Source organism: Lactuca serriola, chromosome 2 (assembly GCF_051521515.1).
Source record: "Lactuca serriola cultivar US96UC23 chromosome 2, Lser_US96UC23_V15, whole genome shotgun sequence".
NCBI lineage: Eukaryota > Viridiplantae > Streptophyta > Magnoliopsida > Asterales > Asteraceae > Lactuca > Lactuca serriola.
Window position 1 is genome coordinate 189,104,782 of NC_136409.1, and position 24,567 is coordinate 189,129,348.

General features: G+C 34.1%; 3 protein-coding genes across 3 annotated transcripts; 1 reads left to right on the plus strand and 2 right to left on the minus strand.

Moving 5' to 3' along the window:
• Positions 1-4,603: 4,603 nt before the first annotated feature.
• Positions 4,604-5,400, minus strand: LOC145087835 (nucleolin). The gene has a single exon (XM_079025920.1). The coding sequence runs from the start codon at positions 5,351-5,353 to the stop codon at positions 4,811-4,813; it is 543 nt and encodes a 180-aa protein (XP_078882046.1). The 5' UTR covers positions 5,354-5,400; the 3' UTR covers positions 4,604-4,810.
• Positions 5,401-17,530: 12,130 nt separating this feature from the next.
• LOC145087837 (uncharacterized) lies at positions 17,531-20,721 on the plus strand. Its single transcript, XM_079025922.1, has 6 exons — positions 17,531-18,097; positions 19,317-19,406; positions 19,516-19,616; positions 19,715-19,761; positions 19,841-19,917; positions 20,004-20,721. The coding sequence occupies exons 1-6, from the start codon at positions 17,765-17,767 to the stop codon at positions 20,358-20,360; spliced, it is 1,005 nt and encodes a 334-aa protein (XP_078882048.1). The 5' UTR covers positions 17,531-17,764; the 3' UTR covers positions 20,361-20,721.
• On the minus strand, positions 20,511-23,114 carry LOC145087836 (mitochondrial phosphate carrier protein 3, mitochondrial-like). Its single transcript, XM_079025921.1, has 5 exons — positions 22,717-23,114; positions 21,526-21,931; positions 21,209-21,423; positions 20,993-21,117; positions 20,511-20,901 (listed from the first exon to the last, which is right to left on the minus strand). Exons 1-5 carry the CDS (start codon positions 23,008-23,010, stop codon positions 20,850-20,852), a joined length of 1,092 nt encoding a protein of 363 aa, XP_078882047.1. The 5' UTR covers positions 23,011-23,114; the 3' UTR covers positions 20,511-20,849.
• Positions 23,115-24,567: the final 1,453 nt, after the last annotated feature.

Consider the following 24,567-nt stretch of genomic DNA (forward strand, 5'->3'; position numbering starts at 1 on the left):
TCATATTTATGTGGGAACTACATAGAATATGTATGGTAAGTGCATACTAATTGATGGTTAGATTGTTATAAGTAGGTTAGTAGGTTTGGAAAGGAAGTGGATACACTTTAAAAAGAGTTAACTCACTTTTAGAATGATTGGTACGGGGTGGAAAATGGCAATGTAAATCGTGTCAATGTAGCATGAAGCGGGTTGTACTATTGAAAATGGTATGGTCTTGAAGGGGATATGATACAGCTATATCATTGATTGTATAGTGCAAACCGTAGTACACTCATACATGATGTGTACAGTTTGTAATATATCTATATAACCCATACGAGAGTAATGTAACTCTGGTTTATGTCAAAACACGGTACAAGACATGTCTTGATAGAGAGAGTTCAGAGCCCGGTTCTCCCATGGGTCGTATGATTGTAGCAGGAGTTATGTAGACTGTACACAGGGTAAAGTGTACGGTCTTGAGGAGGTAAAATGCGTATTAAAGTTGTCAAGATCGGGATCCTATGTAGGATCGTTTTTGGGTTTGCAAGATCGGGATCGGGATCCTAAGATCCCATAAAATAAAACATAATTTTAATTTATAATTTTTAATCATGAAAAATATTTTAAACATTTAATTTTTGTTCAAAAGTTATAAAAATTTCAAAATATTAGTCATAAGTCACAACATAAAATGATAAACGGTAAATTGGTAAAGGGTAAAAGACATAAAGTGGTAAAAAAATTCATTTACAAAAAAAATAAATAAGGGAAGATAGGATCGGATCGCGATCCTACGATCCTACCTACGATCTTATGATCCTACCTGCAATCCTACCCAAAATACGATTCGTTTACGATCCGAATCGTTTTTCATACCTATGATCGTAGGATCGTACGATCCTACGATCAGGATCGCGATTTTGACAACCACGATACTTATATATGGGTGTTCATATAGTATGCAAAGGAATTTATGGGTTTTCCGTTTGAAAATGGTACAATCATACAATAAAATGGTAAAGTGGTTAAAATATTGTTGGACTACTATTGATCAAGTGTTTGATTTATAAATTAAAAGAGGAAATAAATCATTATTCACCTATTTCAGTTCTAGAGATGTATGTGTTCAAGGTGCAATGTTGGAGTGTTTTGGGGTGCATAGAAGATCAAAGGAGGAGATTAAACAAAAGTTTGTAGGGAGAATCATCATCAAGGAAAGACCATCTTATCATCTTCTTAATTGTGTCATTCCTAAGATTTTGGCACATTTAGAGGAATTTAAGAAAAGAGCCAAAATTTGAGAAATCTTCCTTCTAACCTAAGATTACGAGTTATCAATCACTAGTAGTGAGAATAATAAAGTTAATAAGACCATTAAAATCCTTTGCATTATGTGTATATGGGGTGGAAGCCTAGGAGACCTCAAGGTTAATTACACTTACCTATTGTGAGATTCAACTTAATATGATAAGTTGAAGGAGATAAGCTTATGTATAATCCAAAGATGAAAGTCATCATAGGATGAGAAGCTAATTTGTTAATATGATGACTTGAGTTAAGTCATCTAAAGGAAGAAATTGTGTCTAAATGGCATAATGGTAGATATATCATATTGGGCAATCGTATCATGTTTTTGTTTGATATAATACTTCACGATGTGACTTGATTTGTTTTTTACTAACATAAAAAAGACCCAATTAAAACACGACAAAGATAATATGAAATAACCATTAGTTTAATTTAATTATACAAAACACGACAAACATATGTTAAAATCGTGTTAATTTCTTGTCAAAATTTTCACATTAACACGACACAACACAACTTCGTGTTTTTTTAAGCTAGACATGAAACAAATTCGAATTTCAATTTCATCTTCGTATTGTATTTTTTCTGTGTCGTATCATCAATTGACACCCCTATATAATTATGTTGAATATGGTAAGTGAAGTATGTACTTGATGTTTTAAGGACAAATATATCAAACCATAATGTGCACAAGCAAAATCAACCTCCCTTACAAGGTGAATAACATGATAAAATGGCAAACATAAGTCTATATGAATCAGTGGCGGATCTAGGGGTTTGAGGGGTCCCGAACCACCACTTGATTTCAGCTTATAAGTGAGAAAAAAAATCTTTTTTTTTTTTGTGTGTGTTAAGGTGCAATCACTAAAAAAAAATATGTGCAGCTATTAATATATGTTGAATGAAAAAAATGATGTTACTATTGCTATAAATTCTTGCGTCCACCCCAGATGGGAGTCGTGAGTGAAGAGTTAGTTGTTAGTTTATAACGGAGACTTGAATGCAAGGCAAACTTGACTTAAGTTATTCCATCCGGAGACCAAGCTTGGGTGGAAGGCCAAAGATAAAGAGCAAAACTCAATTGGCCATGTGGGATCGAGATCAGAATCCCCTAATATCGAATTTAAAAATTGCTGCCAGGTTGCCAAGTTGAAATCAAATCCAAAAATCGGTGGCGATGTGTAAGTGGAGGAGCTTGTAATAGAGACAATCAAATGAAAAAGGTTTAATGGGTATCAACGGAGACTATGATCAGAAACTATGGCTCGACTCAGTGATGACATGGAAGAGGAGGGTGGCATGAGGGGCAATAGAGAAGGCGAAGGTAGGAGTGTGGCAACATGTGGGGGTTGGTATGGAAGAGGTTGGCGGCATGGCGGACAACAAAAGTCTCTGATGACGTGTTGAATTTGAAATATGCACAATACAAAGCTTACGCTGATTAACATAAATTCTTGTAACATTTTTAGATCAAGGATTCTCTAATACTTATGTGTGTGTGTGTGTGTTATGATCTTAACATGATTTGTTCTAAAAATTGGGCTCTGTCCTGTATTTAGGACCCATTGTTTAAGTTTTGTTGTGGGTTTGTGTTTTTAGTATGAATTGAATGTAGAGGTGCACAACCGGGTTGCCAAAAGAAACACGAAGTTGGACTTGAGGCGGTTTAGAATTGGGTCGAGATGGAAAGCCCAGGTTGCCTGGGCCAATGTGCATCTCTATCAACAGCCGTAGAGTACTAGTCTACTAGAGCATCAAATTTGAGAAATCGGGGAATCTGGTTTCGCTGGTCTCAATTAACTACATAACATTTATTAACTGTTATGTAGTTATATTTAGATGGGTATTCAAACATATTACGACATTACTAATTTTTATGTAGTTATATTTAGATGGGTATTCAAACATATTAAGACATTAGTAATCTCAAGTTTGGATGCAACCTATAAATCGTTTTTATTTAAAAAGTTTATCTTATTATTTTGAGTATACTGCTTATATGTATATATCATATTTAATAGGTTAATTATTTATAATACGAAGGCCATGTTTAGGGTGCTAGCTTAATAAACTATATCAAGGTTAATAAAAAGCTAAGTTATAAGTTATTTTAGCAGTCTAACATGTCCTAATAAGATGCACCAAAAAAAAAAGGACAGGTCCAGACTGCATGAACATGGCGTGTTCAGACAGCTGGGTTTGCTATATTAACAATGGAATCCGGTCCAAAAACTAATTCAAAATTAAATTTTTTTGAACTAATCTTAGGGACCTGTTTTTGGCCAAAAAAAAAGTTACCATTCTGCTCCCAAGTGATGTATACATATTGATTTGTTACATTTCGTTTCAATGCACTTAAAATGCCATCTTTTCTTCAATTCTTGTTAAATTATGTGTTCAACTTGCAGTTTTTCGTGATCTGGACTTTCATATTTTGTGCAGTATAGTTGCAAATAACAAGACTTGCAGTCCAATCTCCAATCAGTAGAACTATGAATATGCTTAACACTGGAGAGCCATGACAAGAAGATGAAAATCATGGAATACATATAAAATGAAAAACTTGAACAAGAAATAGCTCAAGCCACAAGTACAAAAGATGATGAAGATGACAATTAAAAAAACAAAACACTTATATTAAATGTAATACTTTTATTCAAATGCTTTGATTCAAATTGGATAGTTTGGCTCCTTAATTACCTATGTTCTATGTCATGTAGTCTTGTAGACAATATATAGATAGCCCACATCACAACATGTAATGTTATGAGTGTTTAAAACACATACACTACTACTCCTTAATGTTTATACTTTATAATAATAACATAAACTCTTCCTTCACTTCACTTCAATTACTAAAAACAAAACATACTATGGATTCAAAGACAATTCTTAACAAATCATAATGTTCATGCATGAAGATTTCCATGTAATGTATGGAGATCTTTTTCATGCCCAAGTGACTAGTGCTGAAGATGATAATTCATAACTCCAAACCAAAATCAAGATTTGACCATGAAAATGAACATTCCAAAGGACATGAAGAGTGAATGAGATTGGATATCATGATGGTGAAGTGAAGTCATTCTGATTAACACTGTGTACAGTGTATTTGATTTCAATGGAGAGCTATCAAGGAGCTAAATAAAGATAGCCAAATATGATCTTAAGAGTAGAAGTATAGAGCAAAACTACTGCAGCTTGATCCCATTTCAGTTTCTTTCGTTTGTGCATTTGGGAGCTCTGCCATAACTAGCCTTCTAATTGTGAGAGTAACTTAAAAGATTCCAGAAATCAAGTAAAGCAAGACTTATCAATGGCAGCTCAATTGATATTAATACGACAGCATATTCAAACCCTAGACGACCTTAATATTTCTTACACCACAGAAATGTGTTCACTCTTCAACAGTAGCAGCATTGCTTGTAAAACCTTAACGTCGGCAAATACGGTTCTAAGTTTAAAAAAAAAATAAGGTGGATTCTTGAAGCGGAAACTAAGCTAACCTCCTTGAAGCTTAGGCATCGTTGTCCTTATCGTTGGTGAACTTATCATTAGAAATGCGCAACCCCGGAGGAGCCGTACGACGCCGTGTCCTTGAAGGAAGAATGTTATCCAAATCGACCTCCGCCAACGGATCATCGGAGAGATCATCATCATCACCGTCTGATTCACTCGCGCCGTCATCATCGGAAGAGTCGTCTTCTTCGGACTCTTCGATCAGCTTTCCTTTACCCTTATCATCCTTCATTATCCCTTTCCCCTTCCGATCAATTTCAGCTCCGCCGTTGGAATGTTCAACTTCGTCTTCGTCTTCGTCGTCGTCATCTTCTTCGTCTTCCGAATCGACATCGTCTTCTCCGTCATAGTCTTCCTCTTCCTCTTCCTCTTCCTCTCCATTGTCGTTGATAACTTTCTCTTCGGCGGCAGCGGAGGCGTCTTTAACGGCACAACTCTCTACTTGGTGCTTCTTTGTGGACTCGACATCTGCGTCCGTGGCAGTTTGCTTTCGCTTGGACGGCAATACATGTGGTTCTTCGTTGCTATTCAGCTCTGCCATGGCTTCTTCCAAAATCCAAACTCCCAACCCTTCTTCTTGTATTTAGGGCTTTTAGTAGTAGCAATGAAACTTGAAAACCTGCTCGCATATGGTCTCGATACGGGTTTCGACATAACTGGACCCGGGCCCAGCCCACGGACTCTTTTCTCTTTTTTCTAATTTTCAAAATGATTTACTATTTAACTCCAACAAAATGAAGATATTTTTACTGGTTATTAATTCATGTATTCTATTTTGTAACTATTTAACGTAACGGACTTATATGTGTTTTTTTCAAACACATTACATCAACGCTATGGTTTACTCAAAAATGTCGATTACAGCATTAAGCAAGCGTTACGGGATGATTTGTGAAGGTATTATATTGTCATGATCAGTAATATCGTTGTACTTATCGGACAAAAAGAAAATGGATATTGTCCCATCTAGTTCGGTTGTTCTTGGAATCTAAGGGGGCAACACGAGTGATAATGTGGTGTTTGTTTAATCGTTGGAGTTTGGATGAGTAGTAGTAAGTGGACTTAACTATGTAAATGGAATCACAACAAGTTAGGAGTAACTCATGGAGAGATATTGTTGCTTCATTTCTCATCATGACAAGCCCACCGCAAGACAAAACATGTTGGCATACATATATGGAAAGGCTAATCCCATTTTATATAAGGGTCGGTACGACACCATAAAATCCCGATGATGGGGTATTTTCAATTTTAGCCTTGAGTATGAAAGAACAATGCATTTTGGCCTTTAGGTTTGAAAAGATTGCAAGAATGGTCCATAGTGGCATTTTGGTAATTTTGGTTAGGAGGTAGTACCTTGAGCGTACATTGTGTATGCTAGGAGTATTGGGGCGGACCCTAGTACGTTGGGCGTACACCGCATATACAGGGCGGACCCTAGTACGCTGGGCGTACACCGCATACGCAGGGCGGACCCTAGTACGCTGGGCGTACACCGCATACGCAGGGCGCACGTGGTGGAACTTTAAACCCTAATTTTTAGGGTTTTGTCCATATTTAAGCATCATTGTCTCTTATTTCTCATTCCCTTACTAGCCTCCATCTGGGAAAAGTGACTCCCAAGCTAACCCTAAGTGAGAAGGGTGCATCTTGAGCTTATCTTTGTGTTTTGTGACATTCTTGAATAATAATAAAAAGAAGAAGGTGGTGAGAAGAGCTTGAAGCTTGGAAGCAACTTGGATATGAGATTATCACCTTGCTAGCAACCTCCAGGAGATAAAAAGTTCATAACTTGATCATTGTATCTAGTAGATCTAACCATGTCTTCATTTAGGGCACTTTTGGTGCCAAATATGGTGATTCTTGAGCATGGCATGCTCTTAACCAAATAATTCATCCTTTCAGACATTGTGACGGCTCTTGAGTCATAAAAATGTGATCTTGGTGCTTAGTTTTACTCCATGCATGCTATAGAAGGTCTTAAGGCATTAAGATGTTGTGATTTTATGTATTAAGCACTTAATGAACATGCAAAGTCATAAAGTTGAAAACTTTATGACTCTTAGTGGCATTTTGCCTTGGATTTGTATTTGGATATATTAAGTCGGAGAAATAAGCTCATAATAGATTAAGAAGAGGACTATTGCGTACGATGGGCATACCGAAGGGTACGTTACGCGTACGCAGATTTGGCCCCGACGCCTCGGACAACAAGTACGCCCCGCATACATCCGGAGTACGCCCCGTGTACAAGCCCTGTGTTGACTCGATTGAGTTGACTCGTTGACTTGTTGATTTTGACCAATTATGACCAGGGGTATTTTGGCAAAATTTTATTAATTTAGAATGGGTAATGTTTTGACATTTAGGATTAGGGTGAGTCGGTATTTGGGAGCAGAGTATTGATCAACTATTCGTCAGACTGTGAGGTTAGTTTCCATACTGTTCTTGTGGCTCGAAGGCACCAATGCCGACCCTTTTGGTTATGTATCCTAGTATTTAGGATGTTGTTATATAGTAGTAATATGTAGATCTGTATGTTATTCTATTAACTGGTTATATGATTATCTGTTGTTGGATATCTGTTATTTGTTATGTGCATGTCGACATGGTATGATGGGGTTGAGATTGTACTACTTGTTGTTGTAAGCCAATAGTCTGGGGTATTCCAACCGAAAGGTTGTGGGCCGAGGCATTCCAACCGGAAGGTTGTGGGTCAAGGGTAATCCATGCAACCAGGAGGTTATGGACCCGTTATGTATTGGACATTCCAATTGTAAGGTTGTGGGACATGGGTAATCAAACCATAGGTTATGGACATATTATTAGTTTGATTATATGCTTGTGTGGTGGTACTTTAGGAGAACTCACTAAACTTTGACTTACAGTTTTAGTTTGTGGTTTCAAGTACTTCTGAGAATCGTGGGAAGGCGAAGGCATGATCGTACACAGCTTCCTGTTTTGTCAGTGGATCTTGGGGAAAAACTCTGATTTGAAATAATACTTTGAAAACAATGATTGTTTTGTAAACAATGTTGATGAATGGTTGAGTTTCAAAGATTTTAATTTTTTGTGATTTTTGAGTGTTACAAGTTGGTATCAGAGCTTTGGTTTGAGTGCATTGGATGATCATTCGTGTTAATCCAGACTCAGACTAAGGAATTGCAAAAGTTTTTTAAACTAATTTTCCAAAAATTGTTTTTAAAAGTAAATAAGGAAGGATGTGATGCGTACGATCATCCGGGGCAAGAAAGTATACCCCAAATTACCCACATTGTTATTTGCTATTATGTTTATGGTAGAACAGCATGCTAGTGATAGGCTAGGGATCTTCAGGAACTGCATGATAGAATTGCCTAATAGCCTTGGGTTTCTTCTTGTATTGAATTGACATCATTACTGTAGTTGCTTAGTGTATACATCATAGTTGTACATAACTAAGATTTTATAGCATGAGAATGTTTGGTTTAGCCTTATTTCCTATTCTTATCTGATGAAAGGCTTAGGTTTGAATTAGGTATTCGACTGTCTATAGGATCCAATGTTATGTATGATTAACATACACGAGTGTTGCAGGGTTGGTGGAAGTTTCATGGATAAGTACCATTAGGTGCGGAAGGTAGTATGGGCACGTAATCTTGTAAGCACAGAACCCGTATGCGTAGCAGGGAAGTCACAACCCCTAGGGTTTTGTTGTGGAATGGGTTATATGGTATGATATGCGCCTCATCTAATATTTTATGGTTTATTTTCAGTATGGTGGTTACGAGGCGATTTGAGTTAGGATCCGTATCAGGAGTCGGAACGAGTGGCTAGGATAGGCCAGGGTTGTTTGAGGATCAGGTTAAGGAGATGATTCACGCTGAGGTTGTTTCTATTTTTCGGGGGCAGATATCGGAGTTGTCTGGGTCTATCAAGACCTCCATGATGGAGTTCTTTGACGACCGATACGCGACACTTTCTGAGGTTGTTGCTGATGCAGCTACCGCAGATGTCGTTGGTGTGGGGATTAGCGCGGGGATAGCCTTTCAGTATAGTGAGGAAAACTCACCTGAAGCAGCAAGACATATAATAAAACCTTTGAAATGTATAAGATGGGTTGTCCACCTCTCCGAACACCTATATCCCAACAAAATCTCTACTTAGCTCACATATCAAGTATTAATGAATAACTTATATTATACTTAATCGTTACCCCCCCCCCCCCTCACTTTGTGTGTATATATATATATACACACACACACACAACAACAACAACAACAACAACAACTGATCCAAGGATTGATTTACCCCCCCCCCCCCCCCCCAAGAAGGTTAATGCCTACTAATAAATGTCATCCTTTAATTTTAATACATAGGCTCCTATATTAAATTAAGTTTCAAAAACTCTTGTTTTTAAGTGCAAATAATGTTTACAAGCAAATATACTAATATGTTTATACAAACCTCTTTTTATTTAGAATATGAGCAATATGTGGATTAATTATAAAATAATACATTTAAGTATTTGATAAGTAAATGATTTGACAATTATATACAAAATATGGAATTTTAATTAAAAGAAAACAATTATTAATTGGGCTAATAAAACACTTCATCGAGTCCAATCTCAATTCATTGAATCCATCAGAGAAGTCGAAGGCCAAACTACTTACTAATACCTACTAGGTTAACTAAGTCAAAAATATTAAAGGCAGCCAAAAGAAGTTACATGTGAAGGAAGATGCACAAAACGCATGCTGACAGGCATCAAGACTGGTCGACGGGGTACAACACCTTCGATACAGCTATCTTTGGTGGATCCTTCTTCTCTGGGGGCAAAACCAACCCCAATCTTGGCTCCCTCATTGGTGGCCCCATTCCAACGATCTTCTCATTCCAGTAATAGCGCCTAAATCCATCAAAAGACCACATGCACCTCGTCGGAGCTGAAGCAGATCCCATCACTGATGCTTTAAATTCGCCTAACTCCGACGTCTCCCCTTACTCCGGTGTCGATGGTCCTACTCCATCTCTCGTTGTCTCTGTCAAGGTTCCTGCTCGACAGGTGGCTCGAGAGAGATTCACTGCGAATCTGACGCCTTCATCATCACCGGATGTTGAGTCCCCCAGAAAAACTAAAACCCATGGGAGGGTGTATATCTCGCCAGTCGCCACATATGCACACCAGAGACCAAAATCCGAGATCTCCATCATGTGCCATGCTCCACGGAGATTCGAAACAACCACAAAAAAATGCCAAGAGGAATGAAGACCACACACACACACACTTGGTTGTCAATGCGGTTCACTCTCTTCTTCTCCTTCAACCCTACATTCTCGATACATATCTCATATATATGGGTTATGGTAGTTGGCTCTGTTCTTAGAAGGAGAATTATAACACCCATAAAAATCAAGCCAATTTAAAACTTTTTCAACCATTCAAAACCATTAAGTTATTACAAAGTGTTTTCAAAATAGTTTAAACATCAGAGTATCCTAGAAATCCATATCATAAAAATGTGAGTAGGTGTACGATCACGCGTTCGCCTTTCCGCGATCATCTGAAGTGCCTGAAACAAAATCCAAAACTGTAAGCTCAAAGCTTAGTGAGTTCCCCCAAAATACCCATACACACAACAATATACATATAATCACAAACAACATACTATAGGCCCAATCAACCATCGGGTTGGAATGCCAACATACTATGGGTCCAGTCATCCTCAGGATGGAATACCCTCGGACCACAACCATCAGGTTGGAATGCCCACATACTATGAGTCCAATCATCCTCGGGATAGAATACTCATGGCCCACAACCATCGGGTTGGAATGCCTTGTCTGTTGGCTCTCGCATAAAGCAAATAAGCCTCAACCATAAATCAAACATGTGCACATATATCAGATAATCACATAATAGTCTATAGACAGACAACCCAATCTAACATATCATAATAACATGATAACATCCTATCTACCAAGATACCGATCTAACAGATCATAATAGCATAATAACATCCTATCTACCATGACACCGATCTAACAGATCATAACAACATAATAACATCCTATCTACCAAGATACCAATCTAACAGATCATAAGATACTCGAGAATATAACATATCAGGATAACAATCCAAAAAGGGTCGATCTTGGTGCCTTAGACCCTTGAGTATAGTGAGGAAAACTCACCTCACAATGTCGAACTGTAGTGATAAGATCAACTCTCGAATCACAGCCATGAACTCCACCACCTACATTCACAATAGGACCACTTCCATAAATTCCCAATTTACTAAAATACCCCCAGAAGTCAAAATGGTCAACCCTTGGTCAAAGTCATAGTCAACGGTTAAGGTCAACAATCCGTGTTGACCCAACTCATCGAGTGTAGCTCACTGACTCTTCGAGTCCTTCCAGAACTCGAGAAATCGTGAAAACCCTAGTTGACTCGCCAAGTTTCCAAACAACTCGTCGAGTCCATACGGTGTCCAAATGTCGGGAAAACCCTAACTGACTCGTCGATTCGTCTCACTGACTCGCCGAGTCCATGCAGAAACCAACAATAGACAATCTTCACTGGACTCGTCGATTTGACCATGCAACTCGTCGAGTCCCTTCAGTTTATTTATCATTCAGAGGTTTTTAAGTTATCCCAAAGCTCCAACTTGTTGATCTAGCTTCCTAAGGCACAAATTTCATGTAAAGTTGCAAACTTTACGTGCATGCAAGGTCTTACAGGCTTAGAACACCAAAAACCAAGTCTAGAATGAGGTTGAGGGCATGGTGAAAGGTCAATACAAGATAAATTTGATAACTTTATGAAGTTGGGACCTAGAGGAGTCCAGATCTGAAGTTACAACTTCAGATCATGACCAATACTCGAAATGGTTCACAAATATACTAAAAATGGCCTTAAACCCAAGAAAAATGGGATCTAATGCTAAAATGATCAAGGTAACAACTTGTTACCTTCAAATGGATGCCCAAATGTTGTAGATTTTGGATATACAAGCTCCTTCCCATTCCAAGCTTCTTAACCTTCCAACTTTTTCAACAAAATACACCAAAAACACTCTTTTAGTCTCACAAGCTCAAGGGAACAACAAATAACGGCTAGGGTTTCCTCTTTGGGTAATGAAGTGGTAAGGGAGGCCACAAGAGGTTGATTAAGTTCTTTATATAGGGGAAAAACCCTAAAAATTAGGGTTTCATTTCCCAGCTCCTACTCGTCGAATCGAGGTCCTCCAACTCGTTTAGTAGACCTCATAAATCACGCAGCCTGATCCACTTCTACACGACGAGTTGGGGGCAACCAACTCGACGAGTAGGTCTAAGAATATGACTTTAAGCTTTTAAATTTTATACCTGGAAGTCGGGATGTTACAAGAATATAACAAATCCAAAGCACATAACCAACACCCCCATACATAGTGTCAAGTACTAGGAGGCGGGAAAAAGAAGCAATTGAAAACGGCACAAGTGGTCCCTCGAGTTTACCAAGATGGCAACAATGGTCCCTTTGACTCATTACCTTAACATTTAAGTTTCTTATTTTGACATCATATAGTCCCTTGAAGAACAACTCTTATATATTCATTTTATTGTTATTATTATTATACCATACTTATTTGCTCCATTAATTAAATGGTCATTTGTTGGCATAAACTTTAAAATACCCTTTTTAAATTAATTAAAATCCAACTGATTCCTTATTAAATATATTTAATTATTCTTATATTTATATTCTTTATATATATATATATATATATATATATATATATATATATATATATATATATATAAAAGTAGGTTAATGCGAAAACATAAATATCTTGCGAAAACGTGAAAACAGATTTTATCTTATGGAAATCAAACACATGTACTATAAAAAAATTATTAGCAATGAATTAAAGATAGTAAGTTTACATTTGGTGGTGTTATGGTAATATAGATTTAAAGAAGGTTTTAATAAAAAAAATTTCACGTCCTTAATAATTTTAAATTCATGTCTTCATAATAAAAATGTTAAAAAATATACTTTGCTAATATGAAACAATTTCTCATCTATCATCGATTATCATCATGTATTTCAAAGTTTGAATGAATTATTTTCCAAAATATAATGTTAAGGTGACACAATATCATAGTTTTTTTTTTGTTTTCGCGTTTTCGCAAATTATTTGCATTTTCGAATGAACTCTCCCCTATATATATATATATATATATATATATATATATATATATATATATATATATATATATATATATATATATATATATATATATATATATATATATATATATATATATATATATATATATGGTTAAATTCTTTCATTTTTTCATCTTTATAAAAATAAGATTGTCAACACAATTATTACAATATTCATTTATACACTTTACTAGGATAATAAAAACAATATGTAAATATATATTTATTAGAGATAGAAAGTACAAAGACTTGAGTAGTATAAAGATGACAAACTGAAAATGTATTGTGGTTTTTTTATGTTTGGCCATTAGTTTTTTTCTTTTGTTTTAATCCTTTGTATGTATGTCATAAATTTTGTGTATAAAAATCGAAAATAAAATCTTTTTAACATTCAAAATAATAAAATTATGCTTCATAGTGATGATGTTCGCTTGTGATCAAATTTGGTATATATTCTCTTTTGTGAGTGTTCTTTTAAAAACCTATATAACAACATAAGACTAATATTATAAAAGCCCTAAACTTTTAACGCGTAATTGGAAAAAACCCTAATAATTTTTTTTATTATTGCTACGGCCATAACTTTCTTGCAGAATTATCACGCTAGCATACTTAACGAGTTTCATGGTTAACTTTGTTAACTTTTTTGCAAAATCAGTCCTAAAAAGTTCAAGTTTGGTCCTTGAGTTTGCAAAAAATTACACCACATGATTTTTTAACTTTATTATTTGTGTTTTGTATACTTTATTTATTTTCGGTTTTTTTTATTAATATATATACATTTTTTATTTTCTTTTTTTGTATATATTTTATTTATTTTCATTTTTTAATTTTATTTTTCACAAATTTGATTTTTTTACCTTTTTACCTTTTGTTTTCTATTTATTTAGTGTATATATATAGAGTATACTAGAGTTTTTTTTTTTTTTTGTTTTTTTCATATTTCTTTTCGTCTTATATTTTAATTTTTTCATCTTTTAATTTCTTTTTTATTTTTTTAAATTTTTTTTCTTATTTTTATTCCAATTCTTATTTTCATCTTTTATTTATATTTTAATTTTTTCAGCTTTTATAATATTAGTCCTAACAACGTATATTTATTTTAATATGAGGCAACAATTCAAAGTAAAAAATATAAACTATTGGCAGCGGTGGTCATAAAATAAAATATTAAATTATAAATGGAACGGCTTTTACATATGAATTAACAAATATTGAAATATAAGTGGGTTTTATATAATGTAATTTTTAGAAAAATAACAAAATGACAAAAGTTTGAAAGAAAAAAAAGGTTAGAAATTATATATGAAGTTTTGAGATAAAGGTTTGAAATGAAAATAGATAAAGTATGTACATTAAAACTCATAAAATAACGACAAAACTGCAAAACTGGTCCCTGTGGTTTCTCATTTTATGTGGTTATGGTCCAAACGTTTGAAAAGTTGCAGATTTGGTCCTTTTCAACAAGTTTTGTTGTGATTTTGGTCCCTCGTCCGTTAAGTTCCTTAAAATGATAATTTTACCCCTAGGGACCATTTTCACAGTTTTGTCTTTTACTATACTATAAGGACCATTTTTGGATATATTATTTTTTATTTTAATAAAGTATTATATATTAATAGATATTATTTTTAATATATAATATTATATATTAATAAATATTATTTTATTGGATTATTAATTTATTTTAGTTGATTTTTTTTTTTAAATTGTTGGAGTAATTCTTTTTTATTAAATTATTATATATCAATACATATAGTTTTTAATATATAATATTTATATCGTAATAAATATTATATTATTGGATTATTAATTTTTTTAGTTAATTTTTATAAATTTTAAACATTTTTATTGTATTATTACGTTTAATTTATTATTTTCTTCATATACTAAATGTTGTTTTATTGGATTGTTAGTTTATTTTAGCTAATTATTTTTTTTATAATCTTTTTTGTCGAAGTAATTCTTTTTTATTGAATTATTATATATCTGTACATATAGTTTTTAATATATAATATTTATATCATAATAAATATTATATTATGGGATTATTACATATTACAAAACAATATTTTATTGGACTATAAATTTCTTTTAGTTGACTCTTTTTATAATTTCTTTTTGTTGGAGCAATTTTTTTTATTAGATTATTATATATCAACAAATATTATTTTTAATATATAATATTTACATCATAATAAATAATACATTATTGGATTATTAATTTTTGTAATTTTTTTTGAATTATTAATTTATTGAAATATTACTTTTAATTTATTATTTTTTTTAATATAATAAATATAATCTTATCGAATTATTATTTTATTTTGAATGTATACTATTAATTGGTTTTAAATTTATCAGTTTCACCACAAAGTCGCCGAAATACGTAAAAGTGTCGATTATCATCGTCAAAAATTAGCAAGATCACCTCCAAACACCTTCATCGGAGGTTCAATAGATACTATACCCTATTCCACCCAGCGTTGTTGGTAGCCACCTGCGATAACCTCTTTCATAATCCACTGGAATCCTTCATATCTCATATAATGCGCAACAAACCTCGATAAAATTTATAAGTGGTGGTGGTGACCGAGTGATGGTGGTGGTATTTTCCCAATGGTTTCTCATTATAAGCTAGATGAAATGAAAGTGTTTGACAACGATCCAAATGATTTCGATGATGAGAGACCACGATTTTGTGTATCCCATGACTTTGTGGTGGAACCAATAAAATTAACAAAAACTACTATTATAATCCGATAAAATAATATTTAGTATATGAAGAAAATAATAAATTAAAAGTAATAATCCAACAAAAAATAGTTAAAAAAAATAAATTACAAAAATTAACTAAAAGATAATAATAATCCGATAAGATAATATTTATTATAATATAAATATTATATATTAAAAACTATATGTATTGATATATAATAATTCAATAAAAAATAATTACTTCGATAATTTTTTTTAAAAAATAATTAACTAAAATAAATTAATAATCCAATAAAACAATATTTAGTATATGAAGAAAATAATAAATTAAAAGAAATAAAAGAAATAATCCAATAAAAATAATTAAAAAAAATTAAAAATATTAACTAAAAGAAATTAATAATCCAATAATATAATATTTATTATAATACAAATATTGTATATTAAAAACTATATGTATTGATATATAATAACTCAATAAAAAGAATTACCCCAACAAAAAAAATTAAAAAAAATCATTTATAGCCGTTCCAAAAAAAAACTATAATAAATTAATAATTCAATAAAACAATGTTTATTAATAAATAATATTATATATTAAAAATAATATATATTAATATATAATACTTCAATAAAATAAAAAAGAATGTATGTAAAAATGGTCCTTATGGTATGGTAAAAGACAAAACTGCGAAAATGGTCCCTGAGGGTAAAATTGTCATTTTAAAAAAGTTAACAACCAACCGGTTAAACTTAACGGACGAGGGACCAAAACCACAATAAAACTTGTTGAAAAGGACCAAATCTGCAACTTTTCAAACGTTTGGACCATAACCACATAAAATAAAAAACCATAAGGACCATTTTTGCAATTTTGTCTAAAATAACTATAATAACTTTAAAAAGATGCTATTTCTTAAAAATGAATCGGCGTTTAGAAGCTGTCATTTCTTTTTTGTATTTATTACATATTTTACATATTAGTTAAAAAAAATTATATTATTTGAAGCCAAACAATGAAGGTCTCGAAATCAAGTTAAAAGAAAGTTTTTTTATACCAAAAAAGTTAACCAACGTATAAAACCATACAAATTTTTTATTTGCTGTTGAGAGGTTTTGGAGAGACAAGTTTTCACCTCTTGTGTTTTTCCGGATGTCTAAAAAATACTTCTTTAGAAATTAAAAGTTTGAGAAAAATCATAGATATAAGTTTATGAGCTCATCTTACATTCAAACTTATAAACTTACTTGAGTATGTTCTTTCCATCAATGTGGGATTCATTTTCACACATACTTCTCTTGTTAACTTTTATTCTCAAATACTCAACTTTAAGTATTAATATCTCATTCATACATATTCAATTTTGCATATATATGATATATCTTTTTGAAGCTCTCACGGAGTAAAACACAAACCCACTTAAAATTAGTTATTTATACAACATATGTATATATTTATATCCGTCCAAAATCTTGGCACAACTTAATACATATTATACCTATAATTTCTTTTTTCTAAATGGAGTTTAGTCCCTACACCAAATTAAATACCTTTTCTACCCTTTATATATGTCATTTATTTATTTTTTTAAAGGTAAAAGTAACTTTTCTTTTTTACCCCTTATATATCATTTATTTATTTTTTTAAGGATAAAAGTCTAGAAAAAGCATGAAATAAATAAAGTAAAAGTTGTTGATGTGGCAGATGCAGAATAGATGCAGAATGCCTCTGTGACCATTCTGACATCACTGGTGTCATCTGAGTACAATATTTTACGTGGAGTAAAGTGCTCGCAGAGAATACGAATAAGAATACTCCACCGCCAAAACACCTCCCTTCTCTTCCACACCCGTCCTCCATCTCTGAGATTACTCTCAGGCATACACTCTACGTGTATTAATGGTGGCAAAAGGGGTTTAATGAGCATAAATCCAAAGCCCCTAACAAACAATTTTTCGTCTCAGGTCATCGTTGCCTTTTTCCTCTTAAATTTCACTCCAATTAATTAACACCAGTACAAATTTGGCAACACCATGGATGCACCATGTACAATCCTTAACCTCTTCTTTCACCAAATCTTTGCTAAATATAGAGATAGCTTTGATCCACCCTACTACAACCAACAAACACCGCTCTCTATTCAAAATTTCCTAATACTAGAAAAAGAGCGAATGGAGAGAAACGGTTATGGTATGCTGGCGGAAAACCCCATCGCTGCGACGAAGGAAGGTGGCGACTTCACCGCTGCTCCTGCTGAAGTCAGCCGTCGGCGCAAGCCCGTGATGAAGAAGGATAAATGTTTTATTAAGAAGAAACGGGTGTCCGACAGTGACGATGCCTATGTTCCTCCTCCTCTCCCACCAAATGTATGATCTCTTCTTCTTAAACCAATCTTATTTTCCGGAATTTAAATTTCTAACAGTAATGGAATGGCTTATTATGATTTGATTATTTTTGTTATTTAAAAGTGTTTCACATTTTCTTGAATTACGATCGGACCTTTTCCGTGTTGGAGGGCGATTGATCAACAACCTAAGCATCAATTCTTGTAGTTAACCATTAATTCTAATCAATGGTTCTGTTTTCTTCTTTTGTTTGATTTTCAATCAACCATCATAGCTTACAATCGAATTGATCTTGAAACTGAAATTAAGTGATCCATGATCGTGGGAAATAGAAATATTAAACTTGACCAGAAATCCAGAAGAGAAGAGAATAGCCCGATGGTATTTTCGTTGTTTGATGCTAAAATTTGAGTCATTCAAAAAGGAAAAAACATGTTTTAAAAAACGAGTTATTACTTGAACTTTTTTGTTGACAATAATAAATTGTATTAAATACTTTATCCACGTGGCAAAAACAAAAAGGTTTTATTCTCTTTCTTTAATCTAAAATTGGAAATGAAAAATACTCCAGCAAACAAAATAATTTCCTTATTTATTTATTTTTATTTTATTTCTGAAATCTGGTCCATGCAAATATATAGCTTATGTTTCATTCATGGAAGGAATTCCATCAAAACATTCCCAAATAATTGATTGTTTTCCATGTAAAAATCTCCACCAATCGATGAATTATTGTGTCAAAGGTCTCAAAAGTCAAACCCAAATGGATGTAGGTAAATAATTGATAACTTGTATCCTTTCGTATCTTTATTTACTCTTAGTTATTATACAACTTTCAATCTTTTTTTATTAGTGGGGTTTTTTGTTGTTGTTGAAGGCATATATACATGAACAATGACATGATATAAAAACTTGGTAACTTATGTTATTACATCATTAAATTTGAAATTAATGTGTTACTAATTGCTATAATAGATAGATATTTCAAAGTACAATGTCTTAACAAGAGCAGAAAATACAGTAAGTTGTTATTTCTTGCATTTAGCCCTATCTACAGAAGCTTAATCAGTAGTTTGTCATTACTAAGTCCATGTGTTGAAGCTTAATCAGTAGTTTGTCATTACTAAGTCCATGTGTTGTTACCATGAATGGAATGATGTTGTTCTTCCCACATCACATGATGATCTTGTTTTGTTTCAAGATAACTACTAGTTATACAGGTTTGGTTTGTCTATATTAGATTACAGAGCGTGGGAGGTTAGCATTTCTGTTCTACAAGAAGCTTCACAAAAGTGATGTCAACAGTATCGGCAGAATCGTATTGCCAAAGGTTGATTTTATTTAATTTTTCTATCTTGGAAACAATTAGTAAGTAATTGAGAGGTGGCAATTTCGACAGCTTCATCTGCATTTAACCATTTATTTAATTAATAATGTAGAAACCAGCAGAGGCTCACCTTCCTGTGCTCTTAAAAAACGACAGTGTCATTTTGCAAATGAATGACCTGAACACTGGGGATGAATGGTCATTCAAGTTTAGGTTGGTTTATGCTGCTTTATAAAACAAAAATAGACTTGCCAATTTTACTCATTATATTTTGGTTGGTTGGCTTCATTTTAGAATTTGAATTTTGACAGGTACTGGCCAAATAACCGCAGCCGCATGTACGTGCTTGAGGGCACAGGTAAGTTATTTTCAGTTTTGTTTCTATATTGATGTGTGTGTGTGTGTGTTTTGATATTCATTCATCTTGATCTTGTTAGGGTCTTTCACCAAGAAGCATGGACTGGAAGCGGATGACTATATACTGCTATACCAGGATTTGGTGGATCAAAACTATGTAATAAGCATTTTATACAACCACCTACCTAAGCTTATTAAGATGGGTTGATTAATCCAATGCTGTTTTGGTTTGTTTCTAATCAGTTGATTCGGGCTATTAGAAATGGTTATGAAGAAGAATATGAAAAAGAAGCAACTGAAGTTGAGGGAAACAAGGCAATAGAGAAGGATGATGCTAATTTGATGAATCAAGCTGTGGCTGGTGGGCTCGAGTTTAATTATAATCTCCCTAACACTGACCAGCCTACCAACTTCCCAAACATGGATGGTTATGGTGGTGATGGTGGTTGGAGTTTGATGAATGATGATTGCGACATCTACTTTAACGAAATCATCAACTCATTCAGTAGTTCATGGGATGATGAATTCATGTACCCACCACCGATTCAACAGATTACTTCTTTTGAAAACCTGTCCAGTGAGGATCTCTCCCAGGTATAAATGCATCGTATGTCTGCAACCCAACCTACTAAAATAATCAATCAGCTTAAGACTCTTTTGTGTTGTGTGGTGTTGTTTTGGACAATAGTATCTGTAAAGCACTAGTTTCTTCTTCGTTTATGATAACTAATAAAAGATGAAAACATCACATGAACAAAAACTTCTCCAAATGTATATTGTCCACCCATTATTCATTCTCCAATCCTGTGTCTTTTCATCATAACAAAAACTTCTCAACTCATGAAGCAGAGAACTACACAACCCAATCCTCAATGTTACCCAAAAAAAAAGTCAGAAATAAAATAACAACAATTAAAGTTGAAACGGGCACCACATTCTAGTGTCCCGAACAAAAAAACAAGAGATTACTCTCCAAATCTACTGTGGTGCCTGCCAATGCCATCAAGGAAGTAGTAGAATAATATATCCTATTGTTTATTGACTCATTTAAAATAAAGAAACGCAATTCTCAGGCTTCCCAGTAAACTTCTATTCCTTGGCAGCCTCAATAGCAACTGGTGCAGCACCACCTGTTGTTGGCCTGTATGTTGTAGTAAATGAAATGAAGTCAGAAATGAAGGAAATGGTGTTTGACAAGAGAAATAAAAGACTTGAGATGAGATAAAACTTACAGGCCAACAAACACTTTAAAAGCATCATAAATTCCCCATTGAGCACCAGTCAGAGTTCCAATCATCACAATACGTAGAGGAAGCCCTCGGGTGAACAGACCCAAAACTCCAAGCTTCTTCACAGCCTGATAAATAAATAAAAAAAAGTTCAAGAAGAGTTCACTTTTGACTTTTGAGATGATAACTGATCAAAAACATATGAGTAGTACTACTCACATCTCCAACACTTGCTCCCTTGGCATTGTTAAGGAAGGAGACAAGATTGTCAGCAGGATGAGACACAATAGCACACAAAACACCAGCCACATATCCACCAGCAAAACTAACTCCAAGTTGAAGGGATTTGCTGCACTCGTTCTTTGGTGTAGGAATCGCATACTTGTACATCATCTCCACAATTGTCTCAAACGAAGCAAACTTCATCATTGTATCTGTTTGCACATATCAAACACTACTAAGTGTCCCACACACAAATCAAGCTAACTAAACTTGTAACCAAAAAAAAAAAAAAAAAAAGTTTCTTATCAACTTACATGGTATTTGGCGTCCCCAAAGTGGAACCAATCCCTTGTACAACCCAAGTACACCATCAGATCTCACGAATTTTGGAAGCCCATCACTCAAACCTCTGGCAAAACCAGGTTGTGTTTGGACACGGACCTTCACTGCTTCCATGGGGCAAAGGGCCACGTCAGCAATGATTTCTGCAGAGGCTGAACCAGCAAGGTAGATCAGGGTCTTGTATTTGGTTGCATACTCTGGTCCAGCAATGTCGGAGTAGTATTTCTTGAAGAATTCATAGAACCCAAACTTGCAGGCGCCCTGGGCACTGTACCCAAGTAGGGTAGGGACCCATCCCCTGAAGAACCCCCTTACACCTTGTTCCTTCAGCAATACCCCAAAACCAGACGATATGCTCTTGTATTTAACTGGATCGATCTGAGTAACCAAAACAACAAACCCATGAGATTAAGATCAACACGTGAGAAAACCATGGGATGGAATGAATTTCAAAACGGATGTCATGCCATAGGCTTTGATGATGTTCAATGGTATTTTATAGAGAACACTTGTATATCTAATTCAAGAAGAATTGTGCATCAAATTTGATAATCAGTCGTCGACTCTATTTCAAAAAGAATTGTGCATCAAATCTGATGTGATAGATGCATGATTTGAGAAAATAGAAATACCAAGTAACTAGAAACTACTCGAGCTCTCGGCTAAGCTCTACTTCATGAAACTTCAATCCAATAGGTTTCTGGTTGTCAGAATCCACAGTCACATGATGTAACCCAATTCGTTTTATTACTAAAACTAGCCAGAAAATGAGAACACGATAGAAATAAACTTGGAATGACAAACAAAAGGTTGGAAGAATAATTTTATGACAATTAAGAACCTTCACTGAACGGATCGACATCATAAAACATGAATTAGAAGGTGAACAGCAAGTACCAGATATAATATTAAAAACACTATCACACAGGTAATCGGATGCAATAAATTAAACACAGATCAAATCACCGACGTAGATGAGTAAAACAACCAAATTATCCCGAACTGAGTTTGACGTAACAGATCTACAGTGAGCTAGCAGTAAACTATTGCACATCCATAGAAAGAACATCATAAAAATACACGAACATAAAAAATGAAAATTATCTAGACAGAATAATATAAAACTAACCAGATCTAAAGAAAGAAATGATTGAAGGAATTACCTGCATGTTACATTTCACAAGATCAAGAGGAGTAACGGTCATGTGCGTGAGACCACAGCTGAGAATACCTCCAACAGTACAAGCAGCGTAGAATCGAGGAGAGTACATCTCGATCTTGCCTAGAGGCTCGTTGGGAGCAGGAATCACAAAGTTGTTGTTCTGTTTGGCGGGTGATGTAGAAGGAAACAAGGTAGGGTTTGAAGTGTTGCCCATGAGTAGGCTGCTAGGCGAAGCAGAAGAAGTGTAGAGGAAATTAGGGATGAGAGATTGACGAGAGTTGTCGGAAAACGCCATGGCCGAATATCAGAGAAAAGAACGGAGAAGATGATTGTGGGATGACTTGAGTCGACCCAGACCTCTCCGATTTCTCCTCCGTTCCGAGAATCTCAACGAAAATGGTTGGCTTTTATATACAAGTTGCTCAAGCCCTAGACACCAGCCAATAGCATGCCTGGTTGCGTTCCGACGTCGTATTGGTCTAATCGCCAATGGCATATTCTCGCAATTTGCTTGGGAATTGGAACAAAGAAAATGTTTTATTTTGGAGACATATTTAAAAAGTTTATAACATGATTTGATTGTTTATAATAAAAATTGATATATTAACTATAAAAATTTCATATTTTTTGAATCTTCTCTTTATTTATAAGAATATTGACACAAAAATCATATATATTTATAGTATATAGATTTTTTAGGTTTACTAGAAATAACCATTATGTTTGGAATAGATTAATTTGGTGATACTCTTGCATTATTGGGGTGTTGCAATTTTATAATGTGTGATTTGTCATCAAGACTGCATTGTGGTCTAGTCTTTTGCAATGGAGTTCGGTTGTTTGATGGGTAAACTACTAACTAATAAAAACAAATATGGTTAATATAAGTTTTTTTGATGTGGACGATGTTTCATAAAGGAAATGGTAAACCTTATCATCTAAGCGACTCACGTTCATCTGTCTCAAGGTCCACATAGGAGTGGGATGTCAATTGATGGATACTAGTGATTTTTTGATGTGTGTCAAGATTTAAACCTTATACCTCTTATGTGGAATTTCATTCATCAACCGACAGGCTCTCATCCCAGAGGCAAACGTCATTCCATAAGAACAAATGAACAAGGGCACATTAGGATTTCGTAATTGTTGTCCCTAATTTGTGTATGTTGTGAAAGAACTATTATGGGACCAAAACTCATCCATCTCCTTTTCCATATTCCAATTGACTTTACAAAGAATCGTAACCCTTTGAAACCCTAAGATCAAAACTTCATCGACATATATTTAGTTAGGGTAAATAAAAGGAAAACAATGAAGATGAAACATTGAAGTGGACAAGAAGATAAACCATATGGCACCCTTGCTCCCCCCTTAATTTGTTCATTTGTAGTAGACATGGTAACATTGTCGATGAGTATCGAGGACCTCAATTTTCATCCCTGAACTCTGACATATCTACATGAAACGCACATCACTATGATAATTTAAAACAACTTAAAAAATCATTTCATTTTTAAATAAAGTGTTTTAAAGTTTTGAAAGATTTAAACGTGTGGAGTAGAGGTCCCAGATACCAAGTAAATGTAACACCCATAAAAATCATTGGTAAATTTAAACTTTTTAAAACCAACCAAATTCATAAATTGTTTACAAACATAGTTTTCAAACATCAGAGTCTCCCAAAACCATAAGTCACAACAAGAGGATGTGTACGGTCACGCCTTCGACTTCCCGCAGTCATCCAGAGTACCTGAAACATAACGCAAAATTGTAAGCCAACACTTACTTAGATCCCCCAAAGTACCAACACATAACCAAATCACATATACAATAACAAAATGTAATGGGTCCA

What these genes read in the sequence shown, in the direction of transcription:
- LOC145087835 (XM_079025920.1), bottom strand. Translation starts at nt 5,353, where the DNA reads ATGGCAGAGCTGAATAGCAACGAAGAACCACATGTATTGCCGTCCAAG.
- LOC145087837 (XM_079025922.1), top strand. Translation starts at nt 17,765, where the DNA reads ATGGATGCACCATGTACAATCCTTAACCTCTTCTTTCACCAAATCTTT. An exon ending in CTCCTCCTCTCCCACCAAAT is followed by an intron (nt 18,098 to 19,316) that starts GTATGATCTCTT and finishes TGTCTATATTAG; the next exon opens with ATTACAGAGCGTGGGAGGTT. An exon ending in GTACGTGCTTGAGGGCACAG is followed by an intron (nt 19,762 to 19,840) that starts GTAAGTTATTTT and finishes TGATCTTGTTAG; the next exon opens with GGTCTTTCACCAAGAAGCAT.
- LOC145087836 (XM_079025921.1), bottom strand. Translation starts at nt 23,010, where the DNA reads ATGGCGTTTTCCGACAACTCTCGTCAATCTCTCATCCCTAATTTCCTC. An exon ending in TTGGGGACGCCAAATACCAT is followed by an intron (nt 21,424 to 21,525) that starts GTAAGTTGATAA and finishes ATGTGCAAACAG; the next exon opens with ATACAATGATGAAGTTTGCT. An exon ending in AGGGAGCAAGTGTTGGAGAT is followed by an intron (nt 21,118 to 21,208) that starts GTGAGTAGTACT and finishes TTTATTTATCAG; the next exon opens with GCTGTGAAGAAGCTTGGAGT.